The sequence below is a fragment of the Eretmochelys imbricata genome, chromosome 4 (assembly GCF_965152235.1).
Source record: "Eretmochelys imbricata isolate rEreImb1 chromosome 4, rEreImb1.hap1, whole genome shotgun sequence".
NCBI lineage: Eukaryota > Metazoa > Chordata > Testudines > Cheloniidae > Eretmochelys > Eretmochelys imbricata.
The window spans coordinates 28107121-28123375 of NC_135575.1; the positions used below are offsets into that span (position 1 = coordinate 28107121).

Genomic DNA, 16255 nt, shown 5'->3' on the forward strand with positions numbered 1-16255 from the left:
ATCGGTAAATAATCATTATAGCAGAATCCGCAGGGTTATTTCCTTCCACCCAACCCACGCTCCAAATTGCATCTCTCTCACGCACACACACTTTCTTTAAGAAGGGAGCGGGTTATATTGTGAGTTGAAAATGAATCCCTATCTTCCCTACAATCCTACAGCTATTTTTCACAAAGAACCCGTGGAATTCCCTTGGGGGAGGTGGGGAGAGAGACATGCATTCCTGCTTAGCACCCAGATTATCTGCTTTCCAGATGCACACGTTTCAAAACACTGGTCTTACAACCAGATCTAAGAAACAGAACAATGATGGGAGGATTATTTTGAGACACTTGATGCACGGATTTGTAGCTAAAGTCTGAATTTCACTGGAAGTTGATCATCCGAAATAGCCACAACCAACTGTCCACAGCTTTGTCTAGAATGGCTTTAAACAAAAATATAAAGAGCCCTGGACAGTCTCCTTACCCCTGTCCGGTATTTGATGTAAACAATGTCCATAGAAACTGGGATTGTTAAGAAAGTTTATCCATACATCTGGATAGCAATAAAAAGCGTTTCCTAGGAAACTGTAAAATCCTGTACCAAGCAGTGTACAGCCAAGCTGAGGGGAACGTTAGGTTGATTTATATTTTCAAGGTTCAACTTTGTATGATTTCTTTTAGATCCTGTCATAATGTACAAGGAGAACATACGTGAAAGTCAGGGCTGAGTTTTTCTTCTCGGAAATGTCTTTTGTGAAACTCATTGGTCTGGGTAGTCATTTTGTTTCTTATTCGTAGCTCTTAGGGCAATACCACTCCCCTATTTCCATTCCTTCTTTTTCATTCTGAGGTTGCATCAATATTTTCCTTCTGCCGCTAAAGAAACAACTGTCTCGTGTCTTCCCATTTCTTCGAGGACTGCCGCCAACATGCTCAGGTTGCCATCGGGAAAATTCTGGGCTTCCCAAAGATCTAGGATCACGCCAGTAGGACTCGATTTTGTAGCAAAATAATTTAGGTACCTGCAACAGAATGAAGGGAAATGGTCCTCTAAGACTGGCTGCCACTGGCAATGCTGATTCAAACTATCCACAAACCACACCCATTATGTACACTCTGCATGAGCGTTCACTGTGACTAGTCTGTAGGTCTTTGTACTGCACTTGTGCATGGAAGCCTTCTGCATCGGATCTTCAGCTGGTGTAAATCAGGGTTGCACCCTTGGCTTAAATAGACCTGAGCCGATTTAGACCAGCTGATGGGGATCTGCCCCACCTATTCACAGTTGGTACTGTCCTCTTGCCTATGTGGTTTATCCAAGCCCTGCCAGTTTGTGGACCCCTTACTCTGTAAACGTGCTCTTTGAGAAACTCCTCTTCCACTGAAGTCAATGACAAATAGCCCACTGATTTCACTGGCACCAGGGTTGGGCCCTTAACAAGGACAAAGGAGAGCGAGCTCACTTCCCGCGCACATACCTGTCTATAACAACAGCCCTTATGTAGTCACTCAGCCACGCTGTAGAGTTCACGCAGGCAACACACCCACCTGTCCAATTTCAGTTTGTGGGCCAGCATCCTCCAGTCATGGCCCCTGGTCTGCGGGGCATCAAGGCTGCTGCAGAGCTTTTGTCTGATGGGCAGGGGAATACTGAAAGCGCTCGGTCCCACTATGGTGGTGATGGTACTTGCTGAATCCATGGGAGGATAATCAATGCCAGTAGGTTCCTAAGTTTTGTAGAAAGGGGTGGGGGTGGAAATAAAGCAGCGTTGTTACTGAACACAAAAGCAATCCCCATGCACAAAGTCAGAATCCTATTGCTCGCGTTACTGGAGGAGCAGCCTCGTGCTAATCAAGTTGTATATGCGCTTGATGTCAGTCAGCTGAAGGAACAGAAATATTTATCGCTAACTTTGCACAGGCAGCAGGTTTAGCACCACTCCAGGCTGGTCTAGGTAAAAACCTCAGGCCCAGCTTGATCAGTTAATGTGATCATTTGCGGAGAAACACCAAGCTCTTTCTTAGGGAGAATGCTAGCCTTAGAACTGTACAGTAGATCTCCGTGCCTTCTGTGTGTGGGAAACTCTCCCTGATGTGGGGAGCCACAAGTATGGGGAGCAAGGAATATCGGAGGTGAATTTTGTGGGGAAGAGCATTTGGAGTCAGATGACAGGAAAAAGCATCAAGGGGCCTATGTTTCCCGTCCATGGAAATGAAAATATGGAAGGATTTACCTCCCAAAGATGCATGGTACTTGCGGGGAAGGGGTATTTTTGATACCATTCCCTCTTCGGCATGGGGCCAGCCATGGTGGGCCGGGTACCAAGAGGCAGGGCAGCCCCCGTTGGGCAGTAAGGGGGAGACATTTCTCTTTAAAGTCTCCTCTTCCTCACACATGGAGAGACACAGATACAGAGCAAAGGCATCGCAACAGCTCGGTGGATGTGCTGCTATTATCCCTCAGCGAGCACCTGTGCTCTGGGAGTCTTTTGATGGGGGATAAACCATGGAGAGAGAGTTGATGCCGCTCCAGGCATTAGCTGATCCCTCATTTTTATGCGGACCTCAGTCTGCACTATGATGTGGAAGGTTGAACGTGTTGTTCCCCTGCTCCTGTTGCAACCCCACTCCCCGGCTCTCTCTTTTACACAAAGCCATGGGCTAACAAGCAACAGAGGCTTTACACAGAGGAGGAAGTATCCCTGGCAGTCACCTTTCTCCTAAATCTACCCCTTGTGGTTTTCTTTGAAGTTCTACGCCCTTCTGTGTTGTCATCTGGCTGGCAGGAATAGGGGGAATGGAGCCATCTCAGGCTATTACTTTACACCAAGAGACACATATTTGACATACGTAACTGAATAATCTATGAATGACAAGTCGTGGGTCCTTTGAGGCAGGGATCTTGTCCATCTCCTTGTCTGAAAAGTGTCTTTAGCATGCATTGGGTAGAGAGAAACCACCACCGTAACAGTTAATAACATTGGGTAACTCTCGCAAGCTCTGGAGGTTACGTTCTGTTAGGATCTTATCCAAACAAATCTTGAGACTAAATTTTGGTTGCTGATGTCCAGAGAACAGACTGCCTTATTAGATCTAAGTTTCTTTGTCTGATAACACCTCAAGAACATCCATGCTAGTATTCTGGCCCGTCTGCTTCCAGGCCCAGTCACAACCCAGAAGGGCACGATGCGTAAGTGAAAAAGGGTGAAGGGAAAAAATGAACCAGACATTTTCAGCGATGCAGGAAAGCTCAGCTGGGTTCAGATTTTTATTTATTTTTTTTATAATCCCAATGAGATCACCCTTTTAGAAGATAGAGGATCCTTCTTAAAGAGGAGGCATATGCTCAACCTAACCAAAATGGTTACGGCACACATAATTAAAAAGAGTGTAGAGTATTTTTTAAACAAAATGGCTGTGGGAAGGCCAACAGGTGAGAAGGAGCACACAGTTCGGGCAGAGATGTCTCTTAGGGATGAATTTATTAAAGGGGAGGGAACTCTACAGCCTAGTAAAGAGGATAGGAAAAAAGTAGGTAAAGTACAGGTAGAAATCCCTTTATGTAAGGGTCCCTTTAAATACAACACACGAAGGCAAGCAACTGAATATTAACAAAATGTACAGGTGCTTACATGCAAATGCTAGAAGTCTAACTGCTAAGATGGGTGAACTAGACAGTCTCACATCAACTGAGGATATTGAAATAATAGGCATTACAGAAACTTGTTGGAATGTCGATAATCAGTGGAACACAGTAATACCAGGGTATGAAATATATAGGAATGACAGAGTAGGTTGCACTGGTGGGGGAGTGGCACTACATGTAAAAGAAAGCATAGAGATAAATAAGGTAAGAATCTTAAATGAAACAAACTCTACCATGTATCAGGGGGTAGCCATGTTCGTCTGTATCCACAAAAACAATAAGGAGTCCGGTGGCACATTAAAGACTAACAGATTTATTTGGGCATAAGCTTTCGTGGGTAAAAAACCACTTCTTCAGTTGCATCTGAAGAAGTGGTTTTTTTACCCACGAAAGCTTATGCCCAAATAAATCTGTTAGTCTTTAAGGTGCCACCAAACTGTACCATAGAATCCGTATGGGTCGGAATTCCATGCTTGAACAATAAGAGTATAGTAGTAGGAATACACTACTGACCCCCTGATCAGGATGGTGACAGTGATTGTAATAGGCTCAGGGAGATTGGAGAGCCTACAAAAGCAGAAAGCACAGTAATAATGGGGGATTTCAACTATCCTCATATTGACTGGGTACATGTCACCTCAGGACATGATGCAGAAATAAAATGTCTGGACACCACAATGACCGCTTCTTGGAGCAGCTAGTCCTGGAACCCACAAGGGGAGAAACAATGATTGATTTAGTCCTAACTGAAGCACAGGATCTGGTCCAAGAGAAGCAATGATTGATTTAGTCCTAACTGAAGCACAGGATCTGGTCCAAGAGGTAGCTTCACCGCTCAGTAATAGTGACCATAATATAATTAAATTTAACATCCTGGTGGGTGGAGGGGGAGTAATACCCCAAAAAATCAACACGGTCACTTCAAAAAGGAGAACTACATAAAAATGAGGAGGCTTCTTAGACAAAAAATTAAAAGGAGCTGTGTCACAAAGGTTAAATGCCGGCAAGCAGCAGGGGGGAATATTTAAAAACACCATAATAGAGGCTCAGGCTAAATGTTTCCCCTTAATCAGAAAAGATAATGAGATGACCAAAAGAATGTCACCATGGTTAAGCAGCAGAGTAATGGAGGTCATGAGAGACAAAAAGGCATCCATTAAACTTTGAAAGTCAAAACTTAGTGAGGATAATTAATAGGAAGGAGCACCAACTCTGGCAGGTTAAGTATAATTAGGCAGGCCAAGAAAGAGTTTGAGAAGCAACTTGCTAAAGATGCAAAAACTAACAGTAAGAATTGTTTAAAGAACATCAGAAGCAGGAAGCCTGCCAAACAGGCAATGGGGTGACTAGATGACAAAGGTGATATAGGAGCACTCAAGGAAGATAAGGCCGTTGTGGAAAAGCTAAATGAATTCTTTACATCAGTCTTCACTGCAGAGGATGTGGGGAAGATTCCCATACCTGAGCCATTCTTTTTAGATCTGAGGAACTGTCCCAGACTGAGGTGTCTCCGGAGAAGGTTTTGGAACAATTAAATTAAATAAATTAATAAAATAATTTATAAATTAAATAAATTAATAAATTAAACTGTCATAACTGTCACCAGGATCTGTGTGTGTGGCCCAAAAGCTTGTGTCTCTCACCAGCAGAAGTTGGTCTAATAAAAGAGATTACCTCAGCCCACTTTTCTCATCAGGACTAGATGGTATTCATCCAAGAGTTCTGAAGGAGCTCAAATATGAAACTGTAATAAGAAACAAACTTCCATACCAGATGACTGGAAGGTAGCTAATGTAATGCCAATTTTTAAAAAGCCCGTCAGAGGGGATCCTGGTCATTACAAGCTGGTGAGTCTAACTTCAGTACCAGGTAAACTGGTAGAAACTACAGTAAAGAACAGAATTACCAGACACATAGATGAACACTATTTGTTGGGGAAGAGTCAACATGGCTTTTTGTAGATGGAAATTTTGCCCCACCAATCCATTCGAATTCTCTGACAGTGCCAACAAGCATATGAATACGTGTGATCCAGTCAATATAGTGTATTTGGATTTTCAGAAAGCCTTTGACGAAGACCCTCACTACTAAGCTCCTAAGGCAACTAAAAAGTTATGGGATAAGAAGGAAGGTCCTCTCATGGATCAGTAACTGGTTAAAAGATAGGAAACAAAAGGTAGAAATAAATGGTCAGTTTTCACAATGGAGAGAGGTAAACAGCAGTGTTCCCTAAGGAATCTGTACTGGAACCAGTGCTGTTCAACATATTAATTAATGATCTGGAAAAGGGATCAGTGAAGTTGCAAAGTTTGCAGATGAAACAATCATGAATAATTTTGTAAAGTCCAAAGCTGACTGCGACCTCCCTAACCTGGGTGGCTGGGCAACAAATGTCAGATGAAATTCAACATTGATAAGTGGAAAGTAATGCACAGTTGAAAAAATTAATCCCAACTGTGCTTATATAATGCTGGGTTCTAAATTAGCAGGTACCACTCAAGAAAGAGATCTTGAAGTAATTGTGGATAGTTTTCTGAAAACTTCAGCTCAATGCTCAGCAGTGGTCAAAAAGGCTAACACAATGTTAGGAACAATTAGCAACAGATAGAATATAAGACAGCAAATATCAAAAATATAAATAATTCTAAAAAATATAAGGTGTGCCCACACCTTAAATACTGGGTCAGTTATGTCCCACCCCAAAAAGTTTATAGTGAAACTGGAAAAGGTTCCAAGAAGCGCAACTAAGTTGATCAAGGGTATGGAACAGCTTCCACACAAAGAGAGACTAAAAATATTAGGGCTTTTCATCTTAGAAAAGAGACGATTAAGGGGAAGGTATGACAAAGGTCTATAACATCATGAATGATGTGGGAAAAAGCACCAAGAGAAGTGTTATTTACCCTTTCCCACAATACACAAACCAGGGTTCACCGAATGAAATTAGTAGGCAGCAGGGTTAATACAAACAAGAGGAAGTATTTTTTCACACAATGTACAATTAACCTGTGGAATTCATTGCCATGGGATGTTGTGATGGCCAAAAGTAGAACTGGGTTCAAAAATAACTAGACAAGTTCACGGAGGATAGATCCATCAGTGGCTGTAAACCAAGACGGTCAGGGATGTTACCCCATGCTCGGGAGGACCCTAAACCCCTGAGTGCTGGAACATGGGGTGTTCTGTACATTCCCCCTGAAGGTCTGGTACTGACCAGTGGCAGAGACAGTGTAATGGGCTAGATGGAGCACTGGTTTGATGCAGAATGGCCATTCTTGTGTTCTTATATTCTTATGTTGAGGGATCCCCTGAGGTTTTCAGGAATGAGGTTATCCATTAAGTGATCTCAGCAGGCCAGATCATAGAAGGTGCTGAGTGCCCTCAACTACTTCTGAAAACAATAGGAACTGAAGGTGATTGGCAGCCTAGAAGCATGAGAGAAATCTCCCTAGAGTATGTTGAAGTGATGGGAGCTGTCCTTCAGGAACGGGAATGTATAGAGGATAGCATAAGATATTTAAAGTGTGTTGGGGAAACCATGCAGGCCCACTAAAAACCAAACCAAAATCAGTCCGTAGCACCAGTCAGTCTACTAACAGAATAGCTCGTGCAACGTGCTTTTCATCTGTAGGTATCAAAGCACATTACAAAGAAAGGAGGGATAGCTCAGTGGTTTGAGCTTTGGCCTGCTAAAGGCAGGGTTGTGAGTTCAATCCTTGAGGGGGCCATTTAGGGATTGGGGCAAAAATTGGGGATTGGTCCTGCTTCAAGCAGGGGGTTGGACTAGATGACCTCCTGAGGTCCCTTCCAACCCTGATAGTCTATGAAAGGAAAATATAAACTATCCCCATTTTACAGATGGGGAAATTGATATAAAGTGGCTTGCCTAAGGTCATTCAGAAAGTGAGTGGCAGAGATGAGGCTAGAATCCAGGTGTCTTCTGTGATCACTAAACTGAAAAGAGAGACAGCTCCAAATAAAACTGTGCATGAATAAGACCCAAGCCTCTCAGCTGAGTAATGGGTGCTTTAAAAAAGACGAAATACTGAATGGGAATTTTTTAAAAAGTACGAAACCCCCCCAAATTGACATTTAATGTAGACAAAGGCAATAAAAAAGCATCAATACATGATCTAACTTACAGCAGCACAAGGGAAATGATTTTAATAATCGCTTTAGCTGATTGGAAAGGAAAAGCAAATGTTACCTGTGAACTACTAAAGCTGTAACAAAATCTACTTTAAATGTCAATTTCTTTAGTTTTCTTCTAATTAACGTGTTGCTCTGTATAATTAGCTACAGGAGATGTCCCACAAACACAACCGAGAACAGTCTCAAAACTTTACAATGCCTGGCCCAAGCAGCCATCACACAGCTTCCAGGAAATCTCATTCGCCTGCACTTCACCCGATAGCAGCAACCGGTCAAGATTTCCCTAAACACTAGTATATAGTGGGAATAGCAGGTGTCAGCGCCATTCTTGGGCTTTGGATGGAATTATCCTGTATTTCCCTTGCCTCCATTCCCCTATCTACTCCTTTCAGTGTCGAGTCCATTCCATCCATGCTTTTTTAAAATGTTACATCACGACTTTTTATGCTAGCCATTGAAATACTTTGCTGGAGAATTATCTTCACACTAATGTGCACAAAGAACTACTGACTATGGTCTCTCTAATCACATACCAAACTACAGTGCTCGGTGTGTGTGAGCAAAAGGCCTGTGTCAACAGCAAATTCTACAACATTGACCCTGTTGGAGCTATTAACCCTGTTCGTAGAGGCTGGTATCCTGGAACATGGAAGATACAGAATACAGGTTCTTCAGGGCAGTGGTAACTGGGAGCATCATAGAGGTGACACTTTCCCTCTCCATCTCCAGGTCAAAGCATACAATGGACAGAGTTCTCCGTGCACTCTGAAAGTCTGGCTGTGGCTCTGTGGTTAGCAGTTTGCCCTTGTGAAACTCAGGAATATTGCAGGGTTCATAAAGATTTCTGCACAAGGGCCTGTTTCTTTGCGGGGAATTGGGGTCTTCTAGAATTAAGGACTGGGCAAAGACTGAAAACCTCCCACTCTCTCATATTTCCATACATTATCAGGCAAATTCAAGTAGTCCCATCTGAGATCAGACCCCATTGGGGAAGTCTCTGTGCAGATACGTGGTAAGAAACTCTCCCTGGCCTGAAGAGTTTACAATCTAAGCAAAGACATACAAAGGGTGGGAGAAAGATGCATTATAATCCTTACTTTAAAGGTAGGAAACTGAGGCACACAGAGATTAAGAGACACGCCCAAGGTCGCACAGGAAGTCTGTGGCAGACCCAGGAATTTGACTTAGATTTCATATCTCCCAGTTCAGAGTCCTAACCAACCACACAAGGCCATTATTCTTCTCTTAGCTGTAGACAACTAAACACACTCTCTCTAGCTTCATCCCAGGACTTCTGTACTACAGTCTAGCTGGGGTGAGGCAGGTGAGGAGCCATCCTATGCGTAAGAAGCCATGTGCTCCTTGCCATCAAAACTAGCACAGCAATAAAAGCTAATTCACGTGGTGACAGCGTCCTGCATGTCAGCTCTTAGCACTGATTGCCCCTTCCACGGTGGATGTGGGAATGCCACCATACACCAACTACGATGAGCAATTCTCATGATCCTTAGCTTCACTAATGAGTGCTATTTTCTCCCTGCTTTAATCCCGGCTGGACGGAATCACAGCACAAGACAATAGGGTTATTTCTGTTCCCTTTGAAACTCTTACCAGATCCTATTACATATAAGCAGCAGAAGATAATTACAGTGTGTACTTGAGTTTCATTAAAGCTACCACCAACTCTTTCACTTCTCTGCTAGGTTAAATCAGAGATTACCTCAATGCAGCACTTATCCAGTAATTGTTTGTGATAGTAGTTTTACCATCTGTCTTTAATGTTATGTTGTCCCCAGTTGAATATACAACTTTACACCCAATAACCAAGCAGATGTTATGGGTAATGGTGCACATTGTCAGGGCCCTGCAGAATAAGTAACTTTAGGCTGTCATCTCACAGCCCTTCCGAAAGTCACCCACAAGAACTCATTTTCCATGATTTCACAGTTCAGAGTTTGCCCACTCTCTCTTCTCAGCCAGAAAAATGGTTACATGTGAGTAGCTGCTCTAACTATGTAATAATGATGCCTACTCCACTGTAGCTGTGCCTGGCTGATCTTGACCCTTTGACCAATTCCTTTATAGGGGTTTATAATAAGGAACATGAAAGGGAAAATAATTCAGGAAGAGGATTGTGTGTGTGTGTGTGTGTGTGTGTGACGTTTTAAAAATGAACGTAGCGATTGATAAAAGGTGTCAGCTTGTCCAGCCATGGAGATTGAAGTCCTCTGTCTATCCAGAGAGCATGTACAGCATAGGAAGGTTCAAAGCAAACTTCCTGCAAGTACCTTGCCCATGTGATTCAGTCCTTCGAAGTGGAAAGAAGTATTGTAGGGGTGAGAGGATAGTTCATTCTTCATGCCTTGCAGTCCTTGCCAGCTAGGATGCAGTAAGTGCCTGTGGGAGGGTAGGGGGGGGTTGTGCTTTCTGATCTAATGATACTTTTGGCGTGCCACTGACCATACTATCTAAGGCACCATTCATTAAGAACCGGGGCGTGAAGGCTACCTACATTTTCACATAGGTCAGCAGCCACTTGATAACAACACTGACTTTTTGGGTCACTACCAACCGGGTGTGAATCTCATCTGCTGACTTTTAGATAAATGCCTCTCTTTTTCCTTACCAACCCTCACCACTATCTCATTTACACTGATTTAGTTATTTATCTAAGCTATCAGCTGCTTGTGGAGAAACCTCACTGACATTTCTCCCGTCCTTCCTATCCAGAAGGATCATACCGCAGCAGAGCCATGAAAGAAATCAATTTCTTTATCCTGGAGAAACTGACAGAAAGTCTTTATGTTGCAGCCACACTATTTGAAGGATCATTTCTCCACAAAGGAGGGATATTAACTTCCTTTTCATTTATTTCTATGCCCGATCCACCATCCTTTTCATCAGCCGGCATATGTGCAATCCAGACAGAAGGCAGTCATCAAAGGGACAGACCCTGACCCCTCCCAAATTCTGCTGCTTCTGTTGTTGTTGGAGCTGTACAGTTATTGAACTTTGCAGACCTGCTGAGCCTGGAGAGTGAAAACGCCATCCAAAGCCAGCAGGGGTGAAGCTGTGTGGCTCAGAGATATGGCCTGTGGATTGGAAAGTGCCGGTGGTTGCTGTGGTATCGTGAGATTCCTAATTAATGTCAGCGGGGCCTTTAACTAAAGATGTTTGTAAGTCAAAGGGCTCATGAAACTCTGGGAGGAAATGGTGATTGCACTGTAGTAGCCTGTGGAAAAGAGAGAGGAGGGCTCTGCAGGCCAAGCTTATTTCTCTGTAGAGGAGGACTATCCTTGACTATGAGCCAGGGAACAAGACATAACCAGTCTGTCATTTCATACGGTGTAGGAGAAAAAGGACACAGGAGAAAGATGCCATTTGTTTTGGTGATTATAGTGGGTTTCCTCACCCCTTTCTGGTATCTGAGCCAGGGCTCTCCTTTGCCAGACTTGCTCTACTTGTAAAGGTCAGACCATAAGGAGACCTTGACATTTCACCAACTTCAACATGCTGCAACCACTTTTTGACTTATGTCCCTATTATTGCCACATGTGCTTGCCTCCTAGGTAAATGATATGATTGCTCTCAGTTTCATCATGATGATGTGATTTCCCGATGTAAATCTCACAAGGTTTCCAAGCTGACTCATACCTCATCATTTTCTGATGTTGCATCATTCACATTATGTCAGGGCACTGAGTGTCCCGGGCACCTAGCTGGTATGACATGAGACAAGCTGGTTAAAATCCAGATGGATAGCAATTCTCCTCCTTTGTGGGACTCCCATCAGAGGGCTCTGTGGATAACATGGCCTGGTTATCCACCTTGCTCACAGATGCTGCCAGTGGCTCTTTGTGAAGCAGTGGCTGGTCAGAGCGGTAGAATTTTCCCCTATCCTCAACCTTAAAGAATCATTTACCACTAAGTTTTACTGTCCCCAAGTGTTAAAGTCCTTCAAATCCTAAGGTCACGAAAAAAAAGGGACCAGAGCAATGTGCCACTGCCAAACTCCTGTGTCATCTCCAACACTTTTTCCCTTGTGGTATTAATTTTGGGACATAACAAAGCAAAAGACCCAGACCCTCAGGCTCTTTTCCCTAGGCTGATGCACTCATCCACTCTCAAATCTACAGATTATCTTCCCTACTGCTGCTCCTGGGAATATTTCCCTTCCGTACATTCTACATTTCTCCATTCCTCTAGTGACGAGAAGAATCTGATCTAACATAACAGTCATGACACACAGCTGCAAAGTGAGCTGTAAGACTCATCTATTTCCTCAGGCTTTTGCTTGAGTGTGTGACGACAGAGACTTGTTTTAGAGAACCCTGAAAATTGGCACTGCTTCAGTAAATGGTGTATACTGTTTTTTAAAGAAGTGCGTGTGCTCAGGGCACGTCTGATCGGTGTAATGTAGACATCTATAAATAACTAAATACACAGTTAAATATAAAGGAGGACTGGTGCCTTTCAGGAGAATGGCTCGTTAGGGTCCGCTAGCCATTCCCCTTTCACTGAGATACAGCTCTACTTTTAGTTAGCTGTGGGCAGTTTTATGCAGTACGCCAAGCTGCTGGAACTTGGCAAGAGCAAAGACTGAAGGGAAAGCCTGTTCCACACCTAATGTCTTATGCTCCCTATTTCATAGGGGTTATTGACAGGGCTCAGAGTAAAATGGTTTATATCTATCCAGCACACTTCTCCCTCATGAGCACCTGGAGCTTCGAGAACTATGGACTTAGGAAGAGTGAGTGGACATCAGGGGACATGACCATCCTATGTTTTATAATGTAAAAGAAGGTGTGCTGAAGAAACAGACCCCCCGTGTACGCAGGGGAAATAAGGAGCTCCAGGGAGGAAAGGGAGAAACACCAGGAACACGCCTACCATTCCTCCCTGGTCCATTTTGAAGGAAGGATGCTCCCTTCCAGAGGAGGGAATAGACAAAAGCCAGCTGAGCAGCCAGGAGGAGCATGAGGAAAGAGTGAAGAAGGCAGTTGAATCCACACCTGCTGTCTAGCATCTATGAGAAGGGAAAGTACCTACAGCAGTTATGAGAGAGGGTGGAAAGCCTGGTACCTCCCAGCCACCAGGAGGAAGGAGAGAATTAATGGGCACGGCAAACAAGTATGGGGAATGTGGGCAGGTTAAAGGATGTTTGCTGGGAAAGTACTGCCACATTTCCCCCTCACTGGTCGGTGTGGAAATGGCTGGGCCCTTTACCTCTGACACGGTACAGTTGAGTTGGAAGATCTGTCCTTCTCCTTCGACCTGCCGTACGCAGAGTTTACAAACCAGCTCCAGCGTGCTCAGGCTGAACCTTTCCAGGGTGAAGGTACAATGTAGATTTCTCTGACACCCACTCCAGATGTGGTAAAAAGGAATTTCCTGCAGGAGGAAAATTAAGGAAAAATTTGAACTGATCCTGGGCATCTACAGTCTTAATGTATCTCAGCAAATTCTCAGCTCATCTCTCAAAAGGCTCTGGAATGAATATGGCAAATGGGGTCATGAGTGTTGTGAGGAGATACTGTGCGGTCTCTCTGAAGAAGATGTGGCTCTGCTCTTCAGCATGGTGGTCCCCAGTCTAGCGTCCCGTGAAAAGCATTCACTGCACGGGAGACGAGCAACTGAACCACGCAATGGAAACAGACAGAATAAAAATAAGCAAATCCTCCCTCTCAGTGATGAGAAACCTTCACAAATCCTGGGATGCTCCGCTGTTTTCTCATACATGTTACAAAGGTGGGTGTGTTTGTTTTCCTGCTTCCTTAAGGCTGAACCTGCTGCTTGAGTACAAAGGGCCTGGGTCCTTGAAAATGCTCAATGCAACTCTCTCTGTACTGGGCCCTAGTGGCCAATGCTGGAAACAGGCTGAAGAGTGCATGTATTCTGGCTGGTAGTAACCCTTGACTCTAAGGCTATCCTTACACAACAGCTTATACCGACATAACATGTATCGCTCGGGGGTGGGGGTGGGGGTGAATAAATCAACGGACGTTACATCGACAGAAGCATCGGTGTGGACAGCGCTGTCAGCAGGAGAGCTTCTCCCGCCGACATAGCTACTCCCGCTTGTGGGGGCTGAAGTAGTTAAGCCAATGGAAGAGCCCTCTCCTGTCGGCTTAAAGTGGCTACATCAGAGAGCTTACAGCAGCGCAGCTGCGTCGGTGCATCTGCGCCACTGTAAACTCTCTCGTGTAGCCGTGCCCTAAGTTCTGTCCTCTCAGCACTGAATTTTCCTGCCAGAAGCAGATTTTCTGATTGTACTGATCAAAATGTCTCTCCCAGTGCATTGTTAAAAGGGAATTTCGATTTTCATGCAAAATTAAACAAACCGTGGCCTGTTATGTGGCCTGGCACTAATGAGGATGGTTAAAAGAAACCAAGCCCTTTACTCCTCTCCACTGCTCAAAAAAATTGAAAATACACACGGGGTGTAACAGAGGGGAAAGGGCTGATTATGAGCAACCTTCAGAGTACAGGAGCCTGAACAGTCACTGTGTCCCGTTTTTAAAAGAGCACTGCGCAACTGTGTCTCGCTACGTATCTTTAAGCCCTTCTATTCTGACCCATGCGTTTCAGCCATCGTCCAGGCATTCTGTCATTTTTACCTGGTATTTAGCCAGCAATTTGCTCTTCCAGAGCGAATGGGCAATGTCGTGTATGGACAGACGGAGGTTGTGGGTGCTTCCCTTAAAATGCAGAGCCTTTGGTTCTTCCAGTAACTGTCCTCCCATCTGCCTCTCCAGCTGTAGAACTTCCTAAGATTCAGTAAGAGTAACAGAAAGTGGTCAGCTTGGAGACATTATTTACAAATGTGCCATGAAAGGACATGCTATAATTCTGCTCCCTGACAGTCAGCTGCAGCGGACGAGGTAATCTGTATAACAGGGAAGATACGCACACACACCTTGTAAGGAATAACACTGCCAGGTAAACACACATCTATTACAGGAAAGACATTTGTACGAAGGGGTCGGAGAATAATCACACACATCACTCTTATGGCTTTACATCATACATCTAGTGCAAGAACACAACTACAGCCTGTATTATCCAGGAGAACCTGGATTTCCTTTTAGGAAATACATGACATGACAGGCTGGGTCCCACGTTCGGCTTGCTTAATTGCTTGAGAGAGTCTAGGTCAAAGCCCAAGCACACAGGCAATGGTTGCATATTGATAAAGTGTCACCCTGGACACTACACACCCTGAGGGCACTTAATAGCAGCCTTAATGTGTTGCCTTCAAGAGCTCCTACCCATGAAGGTGTGGTCCCATCAATATACAACTGGTGATTGGCACCAACCAATCAGATTATCCCTGTGAATCAGAATATGCAACAGCAATAAGAAACCTGTTTGTCACAGGGCTATTATTACCTACTGAAAACATGCAAAACCGTAGAGAGAACACTGTGATAGAGAGGTGTGTATCTAAGCGTGAAAGCACAGTGGTTCAGAGAGCGACTGGAACAGAGACTGATCAATGGCTGATGAGAGACGGGGGAGAAAAGCTTTTGCTCTGATACACAAAATTAATAATATGACTATGAGTAATGACACTTACAGTGAATACTGGGCCTTTTCCCCATCTCTGCACGCTACCCACAATAACAATGCCAGCCACTGGCAATGTACATGAAAGACGAAAGCACAAATGCATATATGCTGCTCTTGTATATAAACCCAGCCAGACGCACGATCGCACACATGCACTAGCTTTGGCATACACACAGGTGCACACCGAGCACCACACACCAACAAGAAATCAGTGGCTTTTGAAACCAAGAACAGAAAGTAAAAGATGGGGTAATTGAAGTTGCTTCCACTTCAGCTGTGAGGCATAATAAACTGGTGTTGATCACATTCAGTTTCTAGTTAGCATAATAGAGAAAGCTGATGTCCCCAATGAACCTGGCACCTGACAAATTCTAAAGCTAAAATGATGTTTGTTTATCAGCTATTAGAAGAAAAGAAACATAATTAGAAACCTTTTAGATTAAGGTTGTGCCAATCAATCAGTTCCAGCTTCTTTCCACTGTGCCCTAATTACCTCATCAAGATGTCTAAAGAGCAATCGATAGTAATTATCTGATTACTATAGATCTTCATTATGTTCAAATTATCTCTCTGGGATGTCTGAAAGAAGATTCATGGTATTTTGTGTGGTAATTGTACCTACCAATGTCTCAAGCATACATACTGGCACATATGGTTAAACAACAGACACAGAGAAGGCCTGGCTGTGAATAGCAGCTTTGACTACACTCATCTACTTTCCCCACCACTGGAGTTGGGGCTGCAGCGGGAGCTGCTGGTGCTCAGTATTGCTAGTGGGAAAAGAAGACACTGGATTTGGGTTTCTAATTTTAGGCATACAAGCTTTGAAAGATTGGTCTTTCTCCCTGATAGACATTTATGGGAATGGAAGAAGCCCACTGTAAACCTCTGCTGAAAGAAGCTG

At 43.9% G+C, this 16255-nt stretch overlaps 1 protein-coding gene across 1 annotated transcript in view; it reads right to left on the bottom strand.

The window, feature by feature from the left end:
* Positions 1-840: 840 nt before the first annotated feature.
* UNC5C (unc-5 netrin receptor C) overlaps positions 841-16255 on the bottom strand; it is a 351092-nt gene continuing 335677 nt past the window's right edge. Inside the window, exons 13-16 of the mRNA XM_077814388.1 lie at positions 14400-14549; positions 13009-13173; positions 1533-1711; positions 841-1006 (exon numbers count right to left, since the gene is read on the bottom strand). Coding sequence (XP_077670514.1) covers positions 841-1006; positions 1533-1711; positions 13009-13173; positions 14400-14549 — 660 coding nt within the window. The remainder of the gene's footprint in view (positions 1007-1532; positions 1712-13008; positions 13174-14399; positions 14550-16255) is intronic.